The 21,214-nt window shown below is 40.4% G+C and overlaps 1 protein-coding gene and 2 long non-coding RNA genes across 7 annotated transcripts in view; 2 read left to right on the forward strand and 1 right to left on the reverse strand.

Moving 5' to 3' along the window:
- Window positions 1-1,753: 1,753 nt before the first annotated feature.
- On the forward strand, window positions 1,754-14,079 carry LOC129782637 (uncharacterized). 4 transcript variants are annotated; one of them, XR_008744689.1, is made up of 6 exons: window positions 1,754-1,862; window positions 2,728-2,826; window positions 5,854-5,905; window positions 10,653-10,827; window positions 11,817-11,971; window positions 13,027-13,452. It is a non-coding gene; the product is annotated as an uncharacterized LOC129782637 (long non-coding RNA). The 4 variants fall into 4 exon arrangements; XR_008744688.1 differs by lacking the exon at window positions 2,728-2,826 and adding an exon at window positions 13,955-14,079 and having other exon boundaries at window positions 1,764-1,862; window positions 13,027-13,193; XR_008744686.1 differs by lacking the exon at window positions 2,728-2,826 and having other exon boundaries at window positions 1,764-1,862; window positions 13,027-13,447.
- The window catches only part of BEGAIN (brain enriched guanylate kinase associated), a 155,816-nt gene continuing 148,066 nt past the window's right edge, over window positions 13,465-21,214 (reverse strand). For both annotated transcript variants that reach the window (XM_027777109.2, XM_027777108.2), the window contains 2 exons: window positions 18,554-18,637; window positions 13,465-15,335 (listed from right to left, as the gene is read on the reverse strand). In XM_027777109.2, the coding sequence (XP_027632910.1) occupies window positions 13,962-15,335; window positions 18,554-18,637 (1,458 nt within the window). In that variant the 3' untranslated portion in view covers window positions 13,465-13,961. The remainder of the gene's footprint in view (window positions 15,336-18,553; window positions 18,638-21,214) is intronic.
- LOC129782639 (uncharacterized) overlaps window positions 14,428-21,214 on the forward strand; it is a 75,959-nt gene continuing 69,172 nt past the window's right edge. Inside the window, exon 1 of the long non-coding RNA XR_008744690.1 lies at window positions 14,428-14,567. This is a non-coding gene — a long non-coding RNA (uncharacterized LOC129782639). The remainder of the gene's footprint in view (window positions 14,568-21,214) is intronic.

The raw sequence follows: 21,214 nt of genomic DNA on the forward strand, positions 1-21,214 counted from the left end.
TGAGAAAAATTCATGACAATTAAGTACATTTGAAGTGTTACTACATTTTCTGGGTGATTTATTTTTACATTCATGCGGGGCACAGTCCCATCCATGCTGAAGTTGCTGTCAGACATAGATGACTGAAGAGGAATTCCAGTAAAGGCTTCCACGCAACATCACTGTGCCGGTCTAGCCCTCACAAGCTCCTACACAAACCTCTTCTTTCTGCTTTTAAATATAAGTCCTGCCACATATCTCAAGAATTATTTTCATTTGCCCCGTGTTTTCTTGTTATTTTTTCCCACTGCTTCTATTATTTCCTTGCTTGTTGCTCCTTAATGGCTCCTCAGGATGAGGACTTACTGCATCATTGAGTGCCTGTAATGCATCATTCCTGTCATGGCCATGGCCACAAACAAACCTGATGTCGCGAGACTTTCAGCCATCAGTTTTATCAGGTCTGTAGAGAAATGCTAAGGTGCGGTGGTAGTAGCTGTGGCTGGGAAGTTAAGTACGTATCAATGCAACAGTGGCGTCGTTGATCTCTCTATTTTGAATGCCATCTTTCATCAGCCACATAATGATTTGTGAAAAAGGCATATGTGAAACAAATTCTTTTCTGTTCACCTAGGTGCGGTGCCTGGTCTTCCAGAAACTAGTCTGCAGAACAGCCTGTCACCCAGGCAGCTGTTTAGAAACATTTTCTGGTGTTATGGCCTGTGCAACCAGTGAGACGATAAAGCTTGGTTTCTATATAATACCCCTGTGACCTGTAGATGTGCCTAGGACACAGATAGGCTTGAGCCTCTTTTGCTTTCTCCCCGTAACACACTGTAAGGGTAAAAAACATGTTTGTTTTATTAGATTGGCTATACAACATGAGTTCCCGAAGTCTTGCTTGCAGAGGACCACTCCACAGAAGAAGGCATCGGGGTGAGAAATGCATAGTGCATTTGCCACTTCTCTCTGTAACTTCCTAGGAGAGCCTCAGCTGTGGGATTTCATTTCAGGTCCCTTGCACTGGAAGGCTGTGTACCAGAATGTTGTCCTCTTAACAGCAGAGATCCAGCTCTGTCTGAGCAATGTGTTGTCCCTGGAACAGACAGCTCTTGCACGGCTCTTTGCTGTCATGCAGAGCCCTGCAGAGGGAAGCGAGAACCAGGGAAGGCTGGAAGGTGCAGTGGACATGATATTTGCTCCAGAAAGGCTGAAAACTTTGAGTGCTCAGCTCAGCTTAGTACTCACCTGCATCCTCAGGCAGCTAAAACACCCTTGTGGCTGCTACAGGGGACGCAGCCTCTGCTGAGCTCATTGCAGGTGTTTATAACTGAAAGTCTTTTTGTCGTATTTGTATGGGATTTCTCAAGCTGTGCTTTGGAAATTGCTCTTGCAGCATTTGGGAGGATTTGGTAAAGGATGTGCAGGCCCTGGACTAAACAGGCACATATTTCTAATTCAGCACATATTCATGTGCAATTGCAGAGAGTTGTCTTGCTGGCTTTGGTAATCCCCAATAGTCATACAGGCTACAGGGTCCCAAAACGCAGCATGCAGCGAGGTATTTACTTGTAACACCTTAACCAAAAGGTTGACTTTTGGCCCATCTAAGCCCGTGACAAAACTGTCCCTTTGCAGAAATGCTGGGAAACAGAAGAAAGCCCAGTATTTGGGGAAGCAAGTGCTATGCACTTCTGTGTTGTAGTACTGTTTTCAGGAAGCGTTTCGAACACTCTAGTGCAATAAATAAAAGAAACAGAGCTAACAGGGAAATAATCAGTAGATCTCATACTCCAGGAAGCTGAACGCATCAGATGTCAGCCTGACATAATGAAATCTCTGCTGTGGGCTCGCAAGAGCTCTGTAACTGGCACCCACCTCAGGTAGGAGTGCCTTCTGCAAGAAGAGCATTTCAGGGTATCGAGTTCCTCATCCTTCAAGGAATTACGCTGCTTAACAGACACATTTGTTCCTCACTGTAATGTTATTGTACAGTTTTACATACTGATTATTTTCTGTCTTAAAATTAGGCTTTTATTTGTATGTTAGTGGTCTGCATTTGATATCTTTTCTGTGGCTGGGGTAAGAAATGTACGTCTAGCTTTTATAATGCAGCCAATTTTCTTCTCAGGTTTCAGATCAAATGCTCTTTGCTGTAGGGCTGAAACTCATCTAAATTATTAATGAAAGTTTTTAACGGTAAGGAAATTGGCATAATTTAAGTATCGGGAATAATACGTGTAAATTGGCAAGCTTTATGTTAGAAAGTATCTTCCTCCTAATCAGGATGTGGGTAAATATGCAAAGACAAATGAGCGGCCCAACAAAAATCTCTGCTGTTTTTCTAGGCAAACAGTTCAGCAGTCAAATGGAAATTCTTTTGTTAAATAGAATTCAGGGCAGGTTGCTGTAGCTGCTGGGGGGTTTATGCTGACAAGGATCAACATGGGTAGTTTATTTGCAATTTGTATTCTAATTTTTCTAAATTCCTGAATAATTCTAATGTGATTCAGATGTGTAAGGCAATTAAATGTGACACAGCTAGATAGCACGGTCTGGGTAAAATAAGCCCTACAGTCTTTGTAAGATTTAGTGTGTGGGATGTCCCTAGGATGGCTAGAGGCATGAATTGAATGTACTGTAAATAAACTATGGCATGAAAACTTTCGCTAGTGCCCGGAGAGGAGAGAAAATGCTGAATGTCTAAATGGTAACATCTGAATGCAGTTGGTAACTCCTGCCTGACAGGCGTAGGGCTGGAGCAGAGGAAAATTGGTTAATTCAGCCAGCACAGTGAGGGAGAAGCCTGACTCTGACACCACCACTAATTAGGAAAAATTTTGAGAGGTAAGTCAAGTTCTGCTATATGTGTTCTTTTTTTTTTTTTTTTCATCTTTGTTCTGTATTTCTGAGCAGCTGCTGCCCTGGTGCCTGCTCTGCAGATGTGGGGGTGCATCACGGGGAGACACGATGATTTTCTCAGGTCTGCCCTGCAAGCCTGTAGGAAAACTCTGAGCTGACCATCTCCTGATTTCCAGGCTCTATTGCCTGGACAAAAGGCAGCAGGCTCAGCAATAACAATGGTAAACCTAAACATAGCCTGGATCCTGAGGGTCTGGGAGGTCCCCAGGTTCGGTTGCTGTTTTCTCCCTTGTTCTCTGATGCATCTCACTTCATTCCATTGTCTGTTGTTTGTTGCTGTGCAATCCTAGGCTAGGAATGTGTACCCAAAGGCATGAAATGTAAGCATGCGTCTTTGTCATGCTCTTGCCCTATTTCTTACCTCCCACCCCAGTATTCACAGCTGTTCAATCCCTTGCATTATGCACGCCACAAATGTCAAAACCTGCCCAGACAGCCCATGATACCTTTATCACTGATGTAATGAGGAACTGTTGCTGTGTAGAGTACAACTAATGCTGTGGCAGCTGTATAGCAACTGAAAGCCTTAAAGGAATCATCCTAGATTTGTACTGGTGTAAATGTGATCAAAATCTGACTGTCACCAGGCTCTGAAAGAGCTACTGAAGAAAAGACTTTGCTTGTTGCCATCTGTCAGCAATATTACATTCATGAAGCTGCTTCTAGACTCTTGCTAGTTAGCCACCTGCTGAAGAGAGTGTGTGCTGCAATTAAGTGGGTGCCTCTGGAAAGCCTTTCTCAGGCAGTAGGTACTTCCTTCTTGCCTCGTTAATAGCTGCACCCATCCAAGAGCAGTCCTGCCTCTTTGAAGCCGCCTGGTTGGTTTTTTTTGTTGTTGTTGGTTTTTTTGTTTGTTTTTCCCTAGGAAGAGCTATTTCTTTCAACAGTTGTGTGAAGCATTATCCACTCAACAGGAGAATATGAAAAGATTGAAAGCAATCCGTAAGCATCAATGTCTAGCTAGTGTGGATGGCACTAATGGAAGACGGTGCAGATGTGTCAAGGTAGTTTGTGGCAAGGGTGGTGCCTTTTTTGAATGGATCTTTTATGTGGATTGATAAATAGCTTTGGCTTGCGAGCCAGTATAGACTAAGAGTGTTGAGAAATGTGTTACAGGCAATGTCAGAGCCTGTAGAAACCTGAGGTGGAGCCCAGCTGCTGCGTAGCGATTTCTGAACGCTGTATGCTGAGACATTTGCTCTGTTTCAGCTGGAGAATTCTTTGTGAGGAGAAAGACCTAGCAAGAGAAAGGGAGGGCCCACAGTGATGGGCTTTCTGGAGATGGCGAAGGGCAGTCAGAGGTGAATGGCAGATCCCCTGGCTCTGCGGAGCTCTGGCTTTCATCTTCCCCTAAGCCTGGAGGACCGGGAGGGCTGCGGTTGGAATCACGAGGGCTGGAGTGTTTTCCACACAGCCTCTACAGAGGCACAGGGGGGTTTCTGGGGGCACTGGAGTGATGTGTAGGCAGCCACATGCGTATCAGGAGAAATCCTTCTAGCGGAGGTGACCACGTATGTAGCCGATTAACTGCCATTTTCAGACTTAAACAATATACTTGGCCTCAGCAAGCTGAAAGTTCTCTATATGGTCTCTTGATCTTAGGTAAATGAAAGGGACTATTTGAACTTCACCCAACATGTGAGATATGCATGGGAGTGTGGTGAGGTGCTGTAGCCCAGGGACTGGCCTACAAACAGGAAATGTTAGTTTTCACATCCAAAAGCAAAAAAAGCGAAGGATAAGGAAACAAGATATTTGGTATAGCTTAGGCAGGTAATGCGATATGCATGGCCTATGCAATTACAATCAAGAGACTATTATTTTAAGTACTGTATAATCAAGTAATAAGAGAATATCCATCCTTCGTAAGCTTACAGGATAAAAAGAATTATTATCCTAATTTTTCATAAGGATAAAAAGAATTATTATCCTAATTTTTCATAAGGATAAAATACAAATGTTAGATAAATTAACTACCTGGCAGGACTTGGGAACTGTGTGTGTATTTTCATGAGTTGAAGTTAGGTTGTTTGGGTGGGAGCAATGCTTTCTTTCTAAACAAAGAAGAAATATAAAGCTAAAAAGAAAAAAGCCTTGGAAGTGAGAGACAAGCGGAGTTATGAGAAGCTCAAGAAAGAAATCAAGTTTAATTGGTGCTGTCTAGAGTGCCAAAAAAGTGCATTTCATCTTCATCATCAATAGAGAATGAAAGAAAAGTAAAAAGTAGTCTAAATCTATTTTAAATAAAATACTTGTTTGGGGTCTTCACAAAGTGTGACTTCACTGGATTTGTGGTGTTTCCACACCTTGGCTTTCTGGGCAGTGAGATCTCAGTAATAAGCTGTTTACTGAGATTCTTTTCAATTATATCATTTCTCCTTGAGTAGCAAATGTTCTTCTGTTAAATTGATTTAGTCTTGTGAGAGTTTTTCCCTACTGACACAAGTCAGGTCATTGTAGGCAGGACTTATACCTCTAGCAAGAAATCCCATGTCACTGTGGCTTGCAGAACATGATGGTTTTTTCTCTTTAAAATGGGTGGGGGAAAAAGGCCGTAACGGGAATGAAAGAAAACAGTCTGTGTTGCTAAAAGTCTGTCCCTGGGACTTTTTTATAATGTACCCTAAAGATCACAGTAAAGGGAACACAGTAAATGTTGTGACTGAAATGGTTTTCTGCATTCTGTGCTGACACAGCCTTCATCCTTCCTCTGCCTCCATTCCGTTATCTATCCTGCAGCTCGTCAGTAAAATTCAAGCTGATTCAAAACAGCAAGATGCAAGTTCTCAGCTCAGTTATGTATTTTGTCTGGAGAGCTCTGTTATTTTTATTCTCTGGGCAAAATATGAAAAAGACCTGGATTATTATACGTGACCACTAACATCTTAAAAAATGGTTTGACATTTTAATAGTTTAGATGTACAGATTAATTTTTGAATTTTATTCTTCTAGTTCCAGGTCTTGCCTTCCTCACTTCAGGCTGTTGTGGACTCTGAAAGCACTGGTAAGCGGGGATGAATCAGAAATCAATGATTCAGTTCCTGTGCTAAAACTGGGCTTGAGAACTTAAGCTTTCATTTTTTATCTGTTTCTCAAGTTATAGCATAAACACAAGGCCAAAGTCCTTAAAATCTGCTAAAACTAAAATAACTAACTCCTTACTATCTCACTGGGATTAGGCATCTCATTTTAGTGTAAGTCTCTGGGCTTCGAGGATAAGAGCATTTCCTTCACTTGTGGAGGATAATGACCATGAGGAGCTGAAGGTCCATTAAAATAAATTCTCAAATTATGGTCATGTGAATCATAAACCCTGATTTATCTCACTGCCAAAAATGATCCCTCCAGGGTCAACGCTCGTAATTTCTCAGTTAGAAGTGCTGCTACTGTTGTCCCCACCTCCTCAGGTTGGTGGCACAGTAGCTTCCTTGAGGTGAGAGGTTGCATGCTGGCTGGACATTCAGTGCAGGGCTTCCTCCTCAGACCACCCTACACAGCTGTTGTCCAGGCTGAGAGGCTTTCTACCATAGGAAAAAAGCTAAATGAGGGCTTGACTGGGAGCCTGCTGAAATTCATAACCCTTATGTGCTGAGAATACTTTTTATTCCTTGCAATCTGTTTTCTGATGTCACCTGTGAAGAACTGGAATGGGAAAGGATGCTGACTGACGTTGACATTACAAATTTAATCTAGGACTTACTGCTGTTTCTCTTCTACATCATAGATCTGTCGTTGTTTAGCTAGGAATAGTAAATATTGCAGTGGCTCTGCAGTTCATCTGTGTGTCTGTTCTAATTCATAAATTACAAAGAAAACCTCTAGATGGGTGGATAAATTTAAATATGAATTAATTAGTGCTGACTTCAAAAATAAGAATTTGTCTGAATAATCAGAGTATTAATGTATATATGTCAGTGATGGGCATGCTGCTGAGAAGGCATTTAACTCCCATCAGGGATCTTTTCCAATGGTTGCATCTTGTATCAAGCACAGTTTAGACCCTTGCAGACAGACATTCTCCCTGCTCTGGGATGCAGTGCTGTGTGCAGGGTCGCTCCTTGCCTCAGCAAAGGAGGAGCGGGGGGTGGTAGAGACCTTGTCACTTCCCACATGTGTGGCATACGGGGCGGTCAGCAGCCTTGAGGAGCTCCCATCTGGCAGAAAGCAGAATGCACTTCTCTGCAGCATGGCTGTTACAGAAGCCTGGAGAAGAGAAAGCTCAGGGGCTCTGAACAGCAACCTTCCAAAAACTGGGAGGGGGTTATCATTAAGACAGAGCCAGGCTCTTCAGGATGGTGCCTTAGAGACCAAGCTGGTGTCTAAACAGATCATGTGTTCTAAAAAGCTGTCTGGGGACCACTGATGGATGTTCACCAACTGAGCCTTCTGCCCACTTCTGTTGCAGATAGGCATTTTACTCCTGGATCTCTCTGGGACTCTGACCTGTATAGCTAGCTGCAATTTCAGTCACACTTACCAAGGCTTTAGGAAACTGACCGAGTGTTACATAGCAGTAACGATGACATTGGAACCCTGTTTCCTTTGTGATTCCCAGAATTCTTATCTGCTCTGTCCTACTAATCAGAGGTTTGTGGAGATTTGGCTTTTTGGGTGTTTTCAGGTGTTTTATAAGACAGGTTGCTTTAGTAAGTAAGACTTCATAAGTTAAAATCTTAATAAACCTGTTCACACTTTGAAACGTAAATTAAAGACCCGTTTATTAAAATTCCTTTACTGTGGGGAATTGTCATTTTAATGCTTTTGAGGCAATTAAGCGACTTTTGTAGTTAAAGCTCAATATCAGTGTAGTTTGCCATGAAAACCGTCAGTAGCTATTCATTAGGGACAGAATATATATACACTTAACTACTGTTGTAAAGGATTAGAGTCTATTGCTCACACTTAGGCAAATTCTCATGGCACATAGTAGATCTACAGATAATGGTACATCCTCTCCAGCCATAGCATATAAGACTTAAGTACACACTCCTGAGGCTGAGTTTCTCCTCTAGCACTTCTTACTTCATCTAAAAAACACACATGGAGGAATTAAGATAGACTGAGAAGTGATAATTGTGGCTTTGTAAGGGAGACAGCTTTTGGACCTGAGTGTTATAAAAGGTCCCACATTGAAAGTGGAGAAGAATTGCAATGGAAGCTTTCTCAAGGGAGGGGAGAGAAAGACAATGTATTTTTTCTGCAGAATAGACGTGTAAAACCAGCAAGTGAAAAGGGCAAGACTGAACGTCAGTGGAAGTACATTCACTGCATAAGCAGGAAAGCCTTACGTTGCATGAGAATTCAAGTTATTCTTTTTAGCTTCAGCTAAACAAAAACCCCCAATGACTAAAATATCTTTGTTATTACTGGCAAAAGAAAATACCAAAGAGAAAACAACATGAAAGAGGAGCTGGAATGCACAACAGGCTGTTAAAGAATGACTGAATTGCTGAAGGTGTTTTATAACAATGAGTATTTTTAAAAAGACATGGAGAAAAGATTTGGAAAACAATGAAAATCTTCGATAATGTTGATACAAGACCATGTAGACAGGAGCATGCCAAGATTTAATGTTATTCAGCATGTCCAGCTGATGGACATCAGAAGCAGCTGCTTACTCAGAGGACTGTTGTTAGACCCAAGGTACTTTTGAAAAGTTGCCTTAGCTGTTTTCTAAAAAGTGACAATAGATCTCTACGGCTGGAAATGGAACTGCTCTATGGGGGTTACAGGCTTAGAAAGCCTGCTACTGAGGAGCCTCAGATCTATCGATCTGGGGAGAGACATTAGAGCCTAACAGACTTGTGACCCAAACTCTGTGCAGGACTTGAAAACAGCACAGCTGAACCCAAAACTTCAACCTTAGCAGTGCTGGAAGAAGAATGCAAATCAACTCCACAGGGCTCAAGTTCACCATGAGCAAACCCAGAGCTCTTTGAGAGCATCCAGGTCCTACTGTGTAAGTGCTGAAGAAATTCTGGACACATGAAAGGGAAGTATATGAAAAATACACTGATTCCCAGGCAACAAGCTCCCATTCTGAAATATGGCCTGGCCTTCTTTGCCTCAAAATGCAAACCTTTAAATTTGGCTATATGAAAATACATTTTGTTTGAGTAAGGCTTTTCTTACGGATGCCTCTGACCAACTCCCTGCATTTACTGAGAACTTCAGTGCTGGGAGCATCACACACACAGATGCTCTAATCTGCGCGGTCCCTTCCTTTCCTTATACCGCTTTTTTGTACAGCGGGTTTGAACAACTCGGTGTTCATATTCAAGTATTCTGGTGTTCAGCAGTAGAAAGGTGATGAGGGTGTTCCTTGAAAAGAATTAGAAACAGCTAGAGCCCTGAATGGAGTGTTTTCCAAGGAAAAACTGAGAGGACTTCATCTGCACAATTTAAGCAATATTTAAGGAGAGATATGGTAATAGTCTGTAAGGATTACAAGGCTGTAAACATGAAAGGGGGATAAGAATTTTATAGGAAAGTCCAAAAGATGTTAATTAGTATTTTAAAATTAAACAAGGGGAAATTAATCTAAATAGCTGTATAATCATGCTCTGTGATATATGTGGGAGTGGAAATTCATTTTAATTAAAAGTGCTGGAAGGGGAAGGGATTAGTTTAATACATTTTCTAGTTTGGGAGAGGAAGTTAGAAACTGTTGAATTGAAAACTACCTATTTTGTGGCTTGCATTATTTAAACTTAGAAATTTTAGCTGTTTCTAAACTTCTAGAAAGCTTAAAGAAGTGGTATATGTTATTCAAAATTATTGAGATTTTGCACTTTTTTTAGCCTTAATTTGGAGTGAGAAAAGTATTTTCACACTTCAAAAAATGCATTTGCTTTTCATCATTTCGTAATACTTATGCACTGTTGTTCATAGTGAATTGCACCTTGTTTCCCTGGTATCTTTTTTGTATTCTTATCTGTTTTAATATGTGATTTGATATGCTTCACTCTGATCTCTTTAAGTCCCCTTTGTTTTTCCCTGATCAGTGTTCTGTGCCATGTACGTTTTGCTTTTGGTTTTTATTCATTAAAATGACATTTCTCATCTTGTGCTTCACTGCACTGTTGAGGACTTGCCACTTCTTCTGCCTACCCTTTCTGTTCTTCCTCGTAGCAAATTAAATAATAAATCAAAGGAAAAATCCTGCTATAGGTACCTACAAACCCTGCATTTGACTACTTCAGATGTCACTTGGAAAACTGAGGTTTTGTGGCAACATGGAGACATCCTGACATTTTTATAATGCTTAAAAGAAAATTGAGCATTTATGTCCTTGGGAAAAGGTATTTTGAGGCAAAGTCTCAGCCACTGCAGTGGAGGGGTCTGCCGCACTTTTCTTTGGCTGAAGATCTATTGTTTTGCATTTCTGGAGTCACTTGTCATTAAATGAATGTAAAAGTAGAGTCAAGTTCATCAAACCACACCTGCTTGAGTGAAATATGGAAGTAAGCTGTTCTGAAGACAATGTTTTAGATGCTGCTCTCCATCAGAAATGTCCCTCAGAAAGTAAGTGCTCTGAAGAAAGCTCCGGCAGACAGGTCTACCACCCCGTTCACCTGGGTCAAAGCATATCTTCTTCTTTTGAACAAGTTGTTATTGATTTTTCTCTCCCACTTTGTCTATTTTTTGTCTGTTTGTCTATTTGTCTATTCTATACTTTGTCTATTTTTAACCACGTTCAATCTCCTAAAGCCTCCGCCAGTGACTATTAAATGCGTACTTGGGCCAAACAGGTTGTCTGGTGGCACAACAGAGCCCTCCTGAAGTCACAGCGCACCACAGGGAGTCTGGAGAGACCAAGTGGAGAAAAGTGGGCAGTTGGTTTTAAATACCTCCAATGACATACTCCAAAAATCTTCCCTATGACAGGACTTTTTGGATGATTTTCTCCCATTGTGAAAACTGAAGGTAAGAAAACATTCAGACAGCACTACAAATAAAATTTAAATCTATTGCAAATAACACCTATTATCTTTCTAGCCTTATGCCTCCAGTCTCTCTCTGTGGTTATCTCAAGAAATCTAAACTGAATGCACCAAAAAAAAAAAAAAAAAAAAAAAAAAAGAGGAACCCTTTATTATAATCGTTCAAAATTCTTTGTGTTTGGAAAAATTAAGCCAAACCATAATAGCTAAACCCATTAATCTGAGAGAATTTACCCATAAATCTGAGGGAATTTAGGTGAATTATTTAAATTTTTTTCTCATATTCATAGAAAATTTGCAAACTTACTGTCAATTTTTCTGAGTAAGGAGAAATTAAAATCAAAAATCAAAACAGTAAAGCTGAAGAACTTTTCGATCCATTTTGATTGATTCAGTTGAAATTCATTACAGGGTTACATATTGTTCTGCAACAGAATTACGTTACGGAAAAATATTACAAGGTTACAGGCTATTTTACAAGGTGCAGTGCTAACTGGCTGAGAAGACTGGTTTCAATCTACATATTAGTACACATAAACTGGGAAAAAGATTCAAGTGAAGCATAAATGCAGACTTTGTAACTGCAGTTGTATGAAAGAATATAATAGAACAGGATATTAAGTAATCAGAAACATAATATCTAGCAGAAACTTAATTTTATGTAATTGCCAAAATAGCAGTGTTGTGTCAAATAATGAATGCTATTATAAAAGATTAGTCTGATACTGTGTTCTAGTTCATAAATATAATGATTTACTGTTCCATAGCTTACATATTTTCTTAGGTGAGATAACAGTTAATTTTCACTTCTTGCATACAAATCCTTGTATTCATTGACCAGAGAAATTAATGTCTTGCCTTAGAGATTGTCTGAATTTTATACACCTGAATGAGTCAACAATGAGTTTATTTCTCATCTGTTTTCTGTCTTATAGTTTCAAAGGGGAAATAACAGCTTTTCTGGATCTCTAGGTCTATTTACAACAGGTCAGATTCTGCCGTAAGAAGAAGTTGGCCTTCGGAGACTTTATTCTATGCATTTTTTTATGGACTTCGTGGAATTATTTGTGGCATGACCTGCCACTCACACTCACTGCGAGCAAGTATGGGAGCACAAAAACCACAAGGTGTGTTATAGCTTTTGTACTGAAATAAGCCTCACTTTAGAGTTATATTGTGCCTTACCCGTGTGATGTTATTAGCTACCATTGTTCACCAGTGCTGCTACAGATCTTGGAGAAACTGTAGAGACTTGGTGCCAGATCTTCCAAACAGCACAGCAAGTACTTGTACACATCAATAATGGTCAAATTTTTATATGACCCATGAAGAATACAGAGAGCTGTGGGAATTGCTGATGCCAAGTGCATTGACTCTGTGGCCTCATGATTTAAGATACTACGTATGAAACGAGCAGTTCTGTAGTCCTGACTCATAATCACTTGCCAGGTAACTGCTTTCAGAGAATCAGCAGAAAAAATTCTTTTTTTCTTTATTGGTACTGAATTGTAGGTCATTATTTTAGCTTTGTAAGGAACTAGTTTAGACTTCAACAGTGATGTCCCCAATTACTACCACATAGTGCACTAAATAAAGTCTTACAAGGGCTGGTAAGAGTCACTATTTCAAGTATAGGATATGTGTTCCATGAACATGTCTTAAAAGAACTACTAAATGTTTATTGCTGTACTCTGCCTCTTACCAAGCAGCAATACTGAAGCCAGGAAGGAAATCTACAAGATCTCCCTTTATCTGTTTTTTGTTTTTCTCCTCTTGTCCTTTTGTTCTTTCCATTCTGCTGCTGTCCAAGGCGTACGCTCCCAAATGGTGACATGGTGGCACACAGAAAACTTGGTGGAGGAAATGCAAAAAGTATAGGTAAAACTACAGCTTCCCTGAGCCAGGGGGGAAGTTCCCACCGGCTACAGAAGGCCAGAATTCCCTTCAGCTTTAGAAAAATCTCTTTGTTAGAAATACCAAGCTACATATGAAAAAAGGTTAACTATGGAAGGTAATAGTCCTAAAGACCTGAAGGATTGTGTCAAGTATGTGTGTAATGGAGGAGGAGCTTAACCCACAAATTTTCAAGTAGTTTTCGATTTTCTTTTCTGTGTGCAGAGCCCTGCCCGGTGATTTCAAGCCTGTTGATAAACAGTTTCTTTCCCTTGTTTACTTTTCACAGGCTGATGAGAAGCTCTCCTACACCCAGGGGACGCGGGCTGACAGCCAGTGCTCTGGAGCTCACAGGGAAAGAGAGACTCCTTTAGAAAGCAGTCTAAACTAGGAACTTTACTTGTTAACTTGCTGCACCGATGCCACCCACAGCAATTCCATGTTCTGTTGTCCAGGGTATGTTTTAATGAAGGAAAAAACTCACCTCAAAATATCTCCACTGGTGTCTTTTATTAAGTAATGCAAAATACATTATTAATTATGACACTGCATGCATTTTAGACAATATAAATGCAAGCCTACAGAAAATGTGACAAAGAAACCCTCAATTACTTTTGAGGTAGTATACAAGGAAAAATAGGAAAGCAGAAACACAGTGGATTAAAAGAACAAAATATTAGTATCACTTTGTGCATACATTAGTCACTCATAAATACATTTGTATGAAATAACTTCAGATACAATTCCATTCTTGTTAAAAAATATACTTCTTCAAATTCACCATTCTTGTTTGTTTTGTTTTCACATGACATTTTATGGTATTTTATCAGGTGGATTTATTTTTTATCACCGCTGTCATGATTTTACCCTTTTCCTCCAAGAGTTTAGGCACAGATGGCCTCATGCACAAAAATAAATAAGAAACCTGCTTGAAGGGAAAAGAATTCTGCTCAAATAGTTAGGATAGTCTAATAAATACCATTTTTGTTATAAAAATACTTCAGGTTTATAAAAGAGGGGAGGGGACGGTCTCCCACGTGGAAAGGATGTTAAGTGAAAAGTGCTGTATAACATTTTTGAAGAGATTTTGTTTTAAACATATAGTACCATTATGAATATATATTTTATAATAATCCTGTTTCTTAGAACCTTATTGTTCTCTAGAAATATCAAATGCTCTTTGCTTCCTTTAGTTTGTTGTCTTATTGCCATTTCAGAAGATGCCTAGTTCAGAAGGGTTCCGTATAATTGTGCTTTTGTAAGGCTGTCCTTCCGACTCAAACCAGTACTCCCAGTCCGTTGAAACTGCTGCTGTTTGCTGTGAATACCCGAATGGCTTCCTTGCTCCATGGAAGACTGGTGAATTTCTGAAGCCTCCACTGAACTCTGGTTGAGGGACTCTGCGGAGCTGTTGGGGCTCACGTCCACGTATTCTCTTTTCAATACTGGGCTATTTTCGATGTTTTTGCTACTGCATAACTGGACGGTGATCCTTTCATTTTTTTGGTCTCTTGGTTCTTTTGTTTTGTAAGTGGGCAATTTGTCCTGCTTACAGCTAGTGCTGATGTCAATATTCAGGCCACTGTCTGTTCTCAGGAAGCAAGAATCCACAAGCCTGCTTTGGCAGATATCATCTCCCTCTGAGCAGCTGTCTGCTTTGTAGCTAGCATAGATGGGGCTTGTTCGACTGTCTCCCTTCTTAATGGGGCTGCTGTAGTACTGCTCTGAAAAACTACAGGGCGACAGCCTGCCAGCATTCCTGTAGGAGTACGCACCAATATCCTCCACGCTCAATTGCCTCCATCGCCCAGGCAGGTCTTCTTCTGAAAGGTGGGTACTCCTGCACTCATTCCTCATTTTCTGGTTTGCTAAAGCCTGCTGTGGTGTTATGGCTGAGAAATGAAAAGGTTCGTTTGCATACGGAGGCAGAGTCCTAGTAAAAGTGGGTGAGTTCTCGTTGTCATCAGCAAGCTCCATGTGCTGCACAGGTTTGGACTTGGCAAACCTAGGACTTCCCTGATGCTCGTAACCTGCAGGTGACTTTCTTTCAAACAGTTCATCTCGGTTGCTCATGTAGATTGCCTGCTGAGAGGCTGTCAGAGTGTTGGCTTGGGCGTTCTCCTTCTCCTCGGATGTGACGCTGAAGCTGGAGTAGGAGCTGGAGGTCGGCAGAGAGGTAATGTACTCCGGGAAGGCTTCGTGAGAGAAGCTGGAATGGAAACCGTCTTCTTCGACGGTGCTGTCCGTGGAGTTCTGGGACCGCAGGAACCCCACGTCCTTCACTTGCGTGTCTACACTCTGCCTCCTCTCCCTCCTCCGCTCCTCGGGGCAGTAAAGGGCGGTGTCGCTGCAGTAGATGTCTGACTTGTACTGGGGCCTTTGTCCAAGTTTTCCAGCAGAGTCCTGAAAACTGAGATCCCTTGTAGATGGGCTTGACAAGTGTGAAGACAAGCTGTTTGGATCTGGTTTTTCCAGTACTTTGGCAATGACGCAAGTGGGTATGGTATCAGCGTAAGATGTGTGGCACAAGGGGACAGAAAGGCTGCACCCGTGTTTTTCCAGATGAATGCTGACCCTTTCCTGAAAGTCAGATGGCAACTGTAACATAAAGAGAGAGCAAGGGGGAAAGGAGGAAAGGGTACATGTCAGTACTGGTGTCTGCTTGGGCTTATACGACATGGATAGATGAGTGCTGTTTATGACATTACATAGCTCACTATATGTTGTTCTTTGACTAATGTGATGGGCACAATCTCTGGGCATTTCTGAAAACAAACATAATCAAACAACTTTCATTTGTTTACTCAGTGTTTGGAAATCTTCATCTGTTTCCCCCCATCGAAAACACTGTGAAACTGAAAGGATTCCTTCCAAGTTAGTTCAGGTTGGATAGGAATGATGTAAAGGATGTGCTAAATAACAGTCTTAAAAAGGCAAGTAGGGAATGATGACCTGCAGCAACACAACGCTTTCCAGACTGCATGCATGGGTGCAGTTTGCAGCTGGAGTGTGGGGATGCAGAGGTCTCTGCTGGGGTGAGGAGAGAGGAGGAAGAGGTCAGATCTATTCTGCTCCTCTTTTGCCTTTCTTCCAGCTTATCTTGACTCCAATCCAGCAGCAAATTGACTCCTGCCTTCCAGCGTCACGCTTGATAAACCACGCTGTTTGAAGAGGCAGGGAAGCTGGTTTCTCTGACACTTCAAGCAATGGTCCTGGCTGCTATGAGGGGCATGTTCCTGTGCTGGGAAGAGGCAAATCAAACCAGCTTCCCTGCCCCAGCAGTGGGATGCTGCTTGTCAGATCAACCATCCACATAAGCCTCAACATGCTCCCCTCTTCTGGCAGCTGCGAGATGACTGCTTTTCTGAGGTTCTTACTGTGCTGGCAGAAATAAGAGCTAAGACCTGAATTTACACTATGATTCCTGTGTGATGGACTAGTCAGAATTAATCAATAAGCCCGTTATGCAGCAGAAATCGTATGTTTTTTGGAGAAAGTCAGGATCAGCACTGTGGACAGCGGTTCCACCTGCTATTCTGTCATGTGGGACTGAGGGACCACCTGCCTTGGTGTGGCTCAGAAGTCTGGTAGGTAATGCCTAAGCAGGTATCACCAAGCGTGCTTACCAGTCATATTTTATCTCACTTGCTCATTTCAGATCTCTATCATTGATCAGCCAGGAATACAGGAGAGAGCTGCCTGATGGCTGTCTCTCAGTATTTCCTGCTAGAAATCAGAAGAACTCCTGTTCTGACTAAGTTTTGAGTTTGTGACTGTGATGGCTCCTTTGATATCCACGTTGACTTATGCCACTTAGGAATTTAGCCCTTGAACGCTTGGCTAAACTCTATTTTACTCAGCACTTTCTTTCTACAACTAGAAATCAAGTTCCTCTTTACCAAATAATCAGTGGTTACCCTTACACCCCTAACAATCTCCCTCCCTCCTTAAATTTTGTTTAATTAAATAGAGGACAGAACCCTACAGATACTGAAGTGGTCCCCCTCCCATCTATATTAGGCGAGAGAAATTTAAGGTGCCTGTTCCTTGTAATGATCTCACTTCAGGTAAGAAGCTCCCCTTTTAGATTCACTGGGAACTTTTTAAAGGGGTTTAATCTCCCACAAACTCGATGTATTCAAAATATGGCATGTTGTGAAATGGCATTCTTGTTAATGGGGAGTAGGATGAGTCTTTTTTCAACCAACAGACCTTCCAGGATATTCTGGATTAATCATTATGTTGTTAATTAGCTCATATGTCTTCCATTGGAAATAAAGAGTATGATATTGCCAATCTGCTGGCAGACAGCATATTAGTCATATTAAGGACAGATGCAACAAAGATTGAATAAACAGGTTGTAAAATAGGGCTGCTGCAAATTGCCACAGAAATGAGGAAAAGAAATACACTTCATTTAATGTGAAACTGCTGTATGGGGCAGCTATTATTTTAGTATCCTGTAACACCACTGTTTGAGCTATTTTATATACATTATTTAGATTATGAAATGCATTAAGAAAAAGAACATTATTTTCTGGGCATTGCACTGGAAACTGGAATTACTAAAATGATATTGCTGTCACATTACTGTATTGTACTATAGTTTAGGCTTCTGGATAATATACAATACTTTGTCAGGCAACATTTGCATTTGCAAGGAATTTATTGGCTGTGACAGCACATTCACACTTGCTAAATTAAGAAATACTTGGACTTACGAGTGGAGACTTTGCCTGTTTAATTGAGTGTATGACATGACAGTCTGGGAAATGGTGGGGACATTCCACATTTGTGATAGTTTTCTGCAAGTGAACCACTAAGTACTTTTAAGGTCCTAATTCTCGCTAACAGGGAGGGTGCTTTCAAGTGTAATAATGTCATGATAACTCCTGAATATGAATTGCTAAGGGAAATCATTTGCTAGGAAAAAATAACAGGACCAAGATAATGGTTAATTTGGAGGTTCTGTCTCCATTCCAGAAAATCTTCATCACCCATTTGACAGAAGAGTCTTGCTCTCTTCTTATTTACCAGGGGTTTTGAGTGCTCCAAAGCTGTCTACTGGCTTAGAAATGGTTTATACATTCCACATTCAATTTTGCATTATTCTCTTGCATAACTGCATAAGAGAGATCATTTAGGGGGACATTAACCTGATGGGACTGGGGAAGGGGAACAGCTTTTCTCTGTGACCTTCACCGAAGCAATATATGTGAGGAAGGTGCTATTGCTTTGTGTAGGACCTGCACCCCCAAAGATGATGATGTTCACTGATATAGTATTTACCTCCCCTTTTAAGGCGGTCTGTTTCCCAAGCCTCATTTCCTCGGAAGCGAGGATTATTAATTAAAATTTACACCTTGGAAATCAATCATTCAGTGCTCTGCTTGCTTTAGAAAAAGATATTTGTTCTGTCATTCCATTTTAAAATTCAGGTTTAGAAATTAGCTGGACTGGAAAATAGCTTCAGGAGGAAAATTGATTATATGAGAACCTCTGATGCCTGCAGCTTGTCATTTCCCTGCTCTCACCCCCCTTGCTGCTGTTCCCCCCCCCCCACCACCACCCCCCAGCCAATATTTTGCATTCTACAGCTTTCAGCACTTTGGTTCCATCGCTGGCTGTGATTTTGTCAGCGACTCCCTCAGCTGCAGAGAGTACCAGCAGGTGCACAAGCCCTCCTGTTGCTTAAAAGGAGGGGTGGAAATCAAAGCCTTAAGGGCAAGCAAGTTCTGGAATGGATACATATAAAATCACCTGTTTTCCATAAAATACTTATTTCTTTGAAAATTCACCAAGTTTGGTCACATTACCTCCGAAAGTTTATGTGCCCTGTCGTAATTCTTGCTGCACTGGAGCAACTGAGCAGCTAAATTGCAGTCCTTCCTATAGAGCTCCTAGAAAAACAGAAAATAGCCTGTTTTTTAAAGTCTGCAAATAGCTTGTGGCTTTCAGCCTTTCTCCCATAACTGAGCAATCTTAAAAATTGACTTCAGGGAAATTTGGAGCATACTTTAACTTTTAAATACGTTAAGATTCCATGTTTCTTGCACGGTCCTGAGATGTTTGCTCCTTTGTTCCGTGAAAGCTGATAAAATTACTGAAAAGACAAATTTGAGAACCCTTACAACAGAACAGTAATCTGCATTTCAAAAGACGGACACTTACCGTTAGGAACTGGACTTTACACTGTTAACATGCATGGCGTTATGAAGGCTAAAATAAACCTGATCTTTTAAGCAAAAAGAAAATTTAAGAACAGACAATTTTTACTATTATCCAGATCAGCACTAAGATACTATTCTAGAAAATGTTTAAATAATCTTTTGAGACTGTGGGAGAAATTCATTGCAGAAATATATGTTGAATTTTTTTTAAAAAAGGTGGCCTTTGTCGTCTTATGAAACTTTCTTGCTGGTTCCTGGTTCCTTTCATATCTTGGAGAATGCAGCTATACAAATATATTAGATCTCCCTGCAAATATTTGATGCTGCAGAATAGGATATTTTTACTGGGTAAAATATTACCATGAGAATTCACAGGGAAAAAGAGAATCTAAACAAGCTGCTTATACTGGTTTTGTATTGAATGACTCCCACAGCCTATTTAATGGGAAAAATTCAGTACGCAGATTTGCCTTTTGTCTAAATTTAATTTAGCACATATGACTGTGTAACTATATCCTTCAAACAGTATCTTTGAGTCCCTGGAGGTAAGAGTTGTATGTTGCTCCTCCTGATCTAAGTGCCATTAAAATAAAAGTTGGCTTCAGAAACTGGCTTTATAGGTGGTCATAGGTGAGACAGACAAAGCGTAAAGGTACTATGGACACTCGGCTGTGTTAATTTGTAAAAAGTAGAAAATGTTTACACAGAAATGGTGTTGGATACTGAAATTAATTGAATTTTCTCTGGCATTAATGCTATCATTTTATTGAATGCAGATTTTTACTGTTCAGCTTGTTCTTTTAAAAACTGACACATTTTTTATGAAAAGGAAAGGTAGGAATTCCCTGTTTTGAAATACCATTTTAAAGGCATTCTGCAATAACAGGTGCAACAAGATGTTCCTGAGAGTCTGTGAGGCATGGGGGTAGTAAAAGTAGTTTTGCTATAATCATTACATCATTATATTTTCACATTAAAGGGCCTTTAGATAGTCCTGGTTTGTGGTTGTTTTTTTTTTTTTTTTTGTGTGTGTGTATGTGAGATTTTATACATGCCACTTCTGCCTTAAATGTACTGGGGAGATACATTCATTTGTGTAGGTCTTAAATTTTGTATTTATACACGCTATTTTTATCCCTGAAAACAGATGCAAACAGTTGGGATCCAAGATTTCACTTTAGAAGCAAAATCTGTTGCATGTGCATGTGATTCTGACATGTTACATTCACATTAAACACATAATATGTTGCTGCACGATGTATGGCCCAGACAAGTTCCATATGACATTACTAGGCACATAAAAATTATATAATTCCAAAATCTAATCCTTTTTTCAAAAGCTATGTGCCTCTGTTTCTGTGAAGTGGTTGTCATGGAGAGTACAAAAAGCATTTCTGACACTTTATTTTTAGCAGCTTTAAAAATTACTACAGAAAAATTACATGCGAGTTCAATGTGCCATGTGTACTTTGTTCTCAGTATGCTGGGACATGCCATGCAACTGGAGTGACTTTCTGTCCTTTAATGTTTGTCTGTACGGAAACTAACCACATCTGTGGGAACTAGAGTACCAATTGGCAATTAACGCCGTAAGTGTTTCCCATAGTCTAAAACATGTTTTTGCATCAAAAGCTTCATTACACGTATCTGTCAGAAGACTAAGGGGAAATATAATTGAAGGAAGAAATACTGGCAAGACAAAAACTTGTTCTCCTTATGTAGGATTCTTCAGTTTAACAGTATCTCTGCTTATTAGGTATAATATTAACGGTTTGTTTCATAGCTCTTTATTTTAAAGTCTGGAGTTTAACCTTTGTTTTCATTAGTGATGCTACATAACGAAGGGCAGAATTTTGTCTGTGAATCGACCTCCGGTATGAAGAAGTGGCACTGCTATTTGAGGCTTCTGGAACATACTTTTAATATTCAGTGTAGTTTAGAATAGCTCTTGGAAGAAGAGTGCTCTGAAATCCAGTCCAGTCTAAGTTGCCTTTTAAAAACTATGAATATTGAAAATGTTTCGTCAAATGTGGGTTCAAACCTGACTCTGAAGCAGTGTAAATGCATGCATACTTACTTGGGAGAGTTTTACAAAGTTTGTCCCCCCTGTGTTTTAAAACTGAAATAACTCCACTAATTTCAGCTGAACTAGTCTGGGTGTATACCTGTGCTTCTAAAACCTAAATGTAGCCCATTGCATTTACCATGTTCCATTAGTTACAGCTATTAGAGTTATGAATTAACTGTTGTTTCAGCACAATTCCTATAAAAGTAAAGGGCCAGACTGAACTCTTTGTTTCTGTTGGA

This window comes from Falco peregrinus, chromosome 1 (assembly GCF_023634155.1).
Source record: "Falco peregrinus isolate bFalPer1 chromosome 1, bFalPer1.pri, whole genome shotgun sequence".
NCBI classification, from domain to species: Eukaryota; Metazoa; Chordata; class Aves; order Falconiformes; family Falconidae; genus Falco; species Falco peregrinus.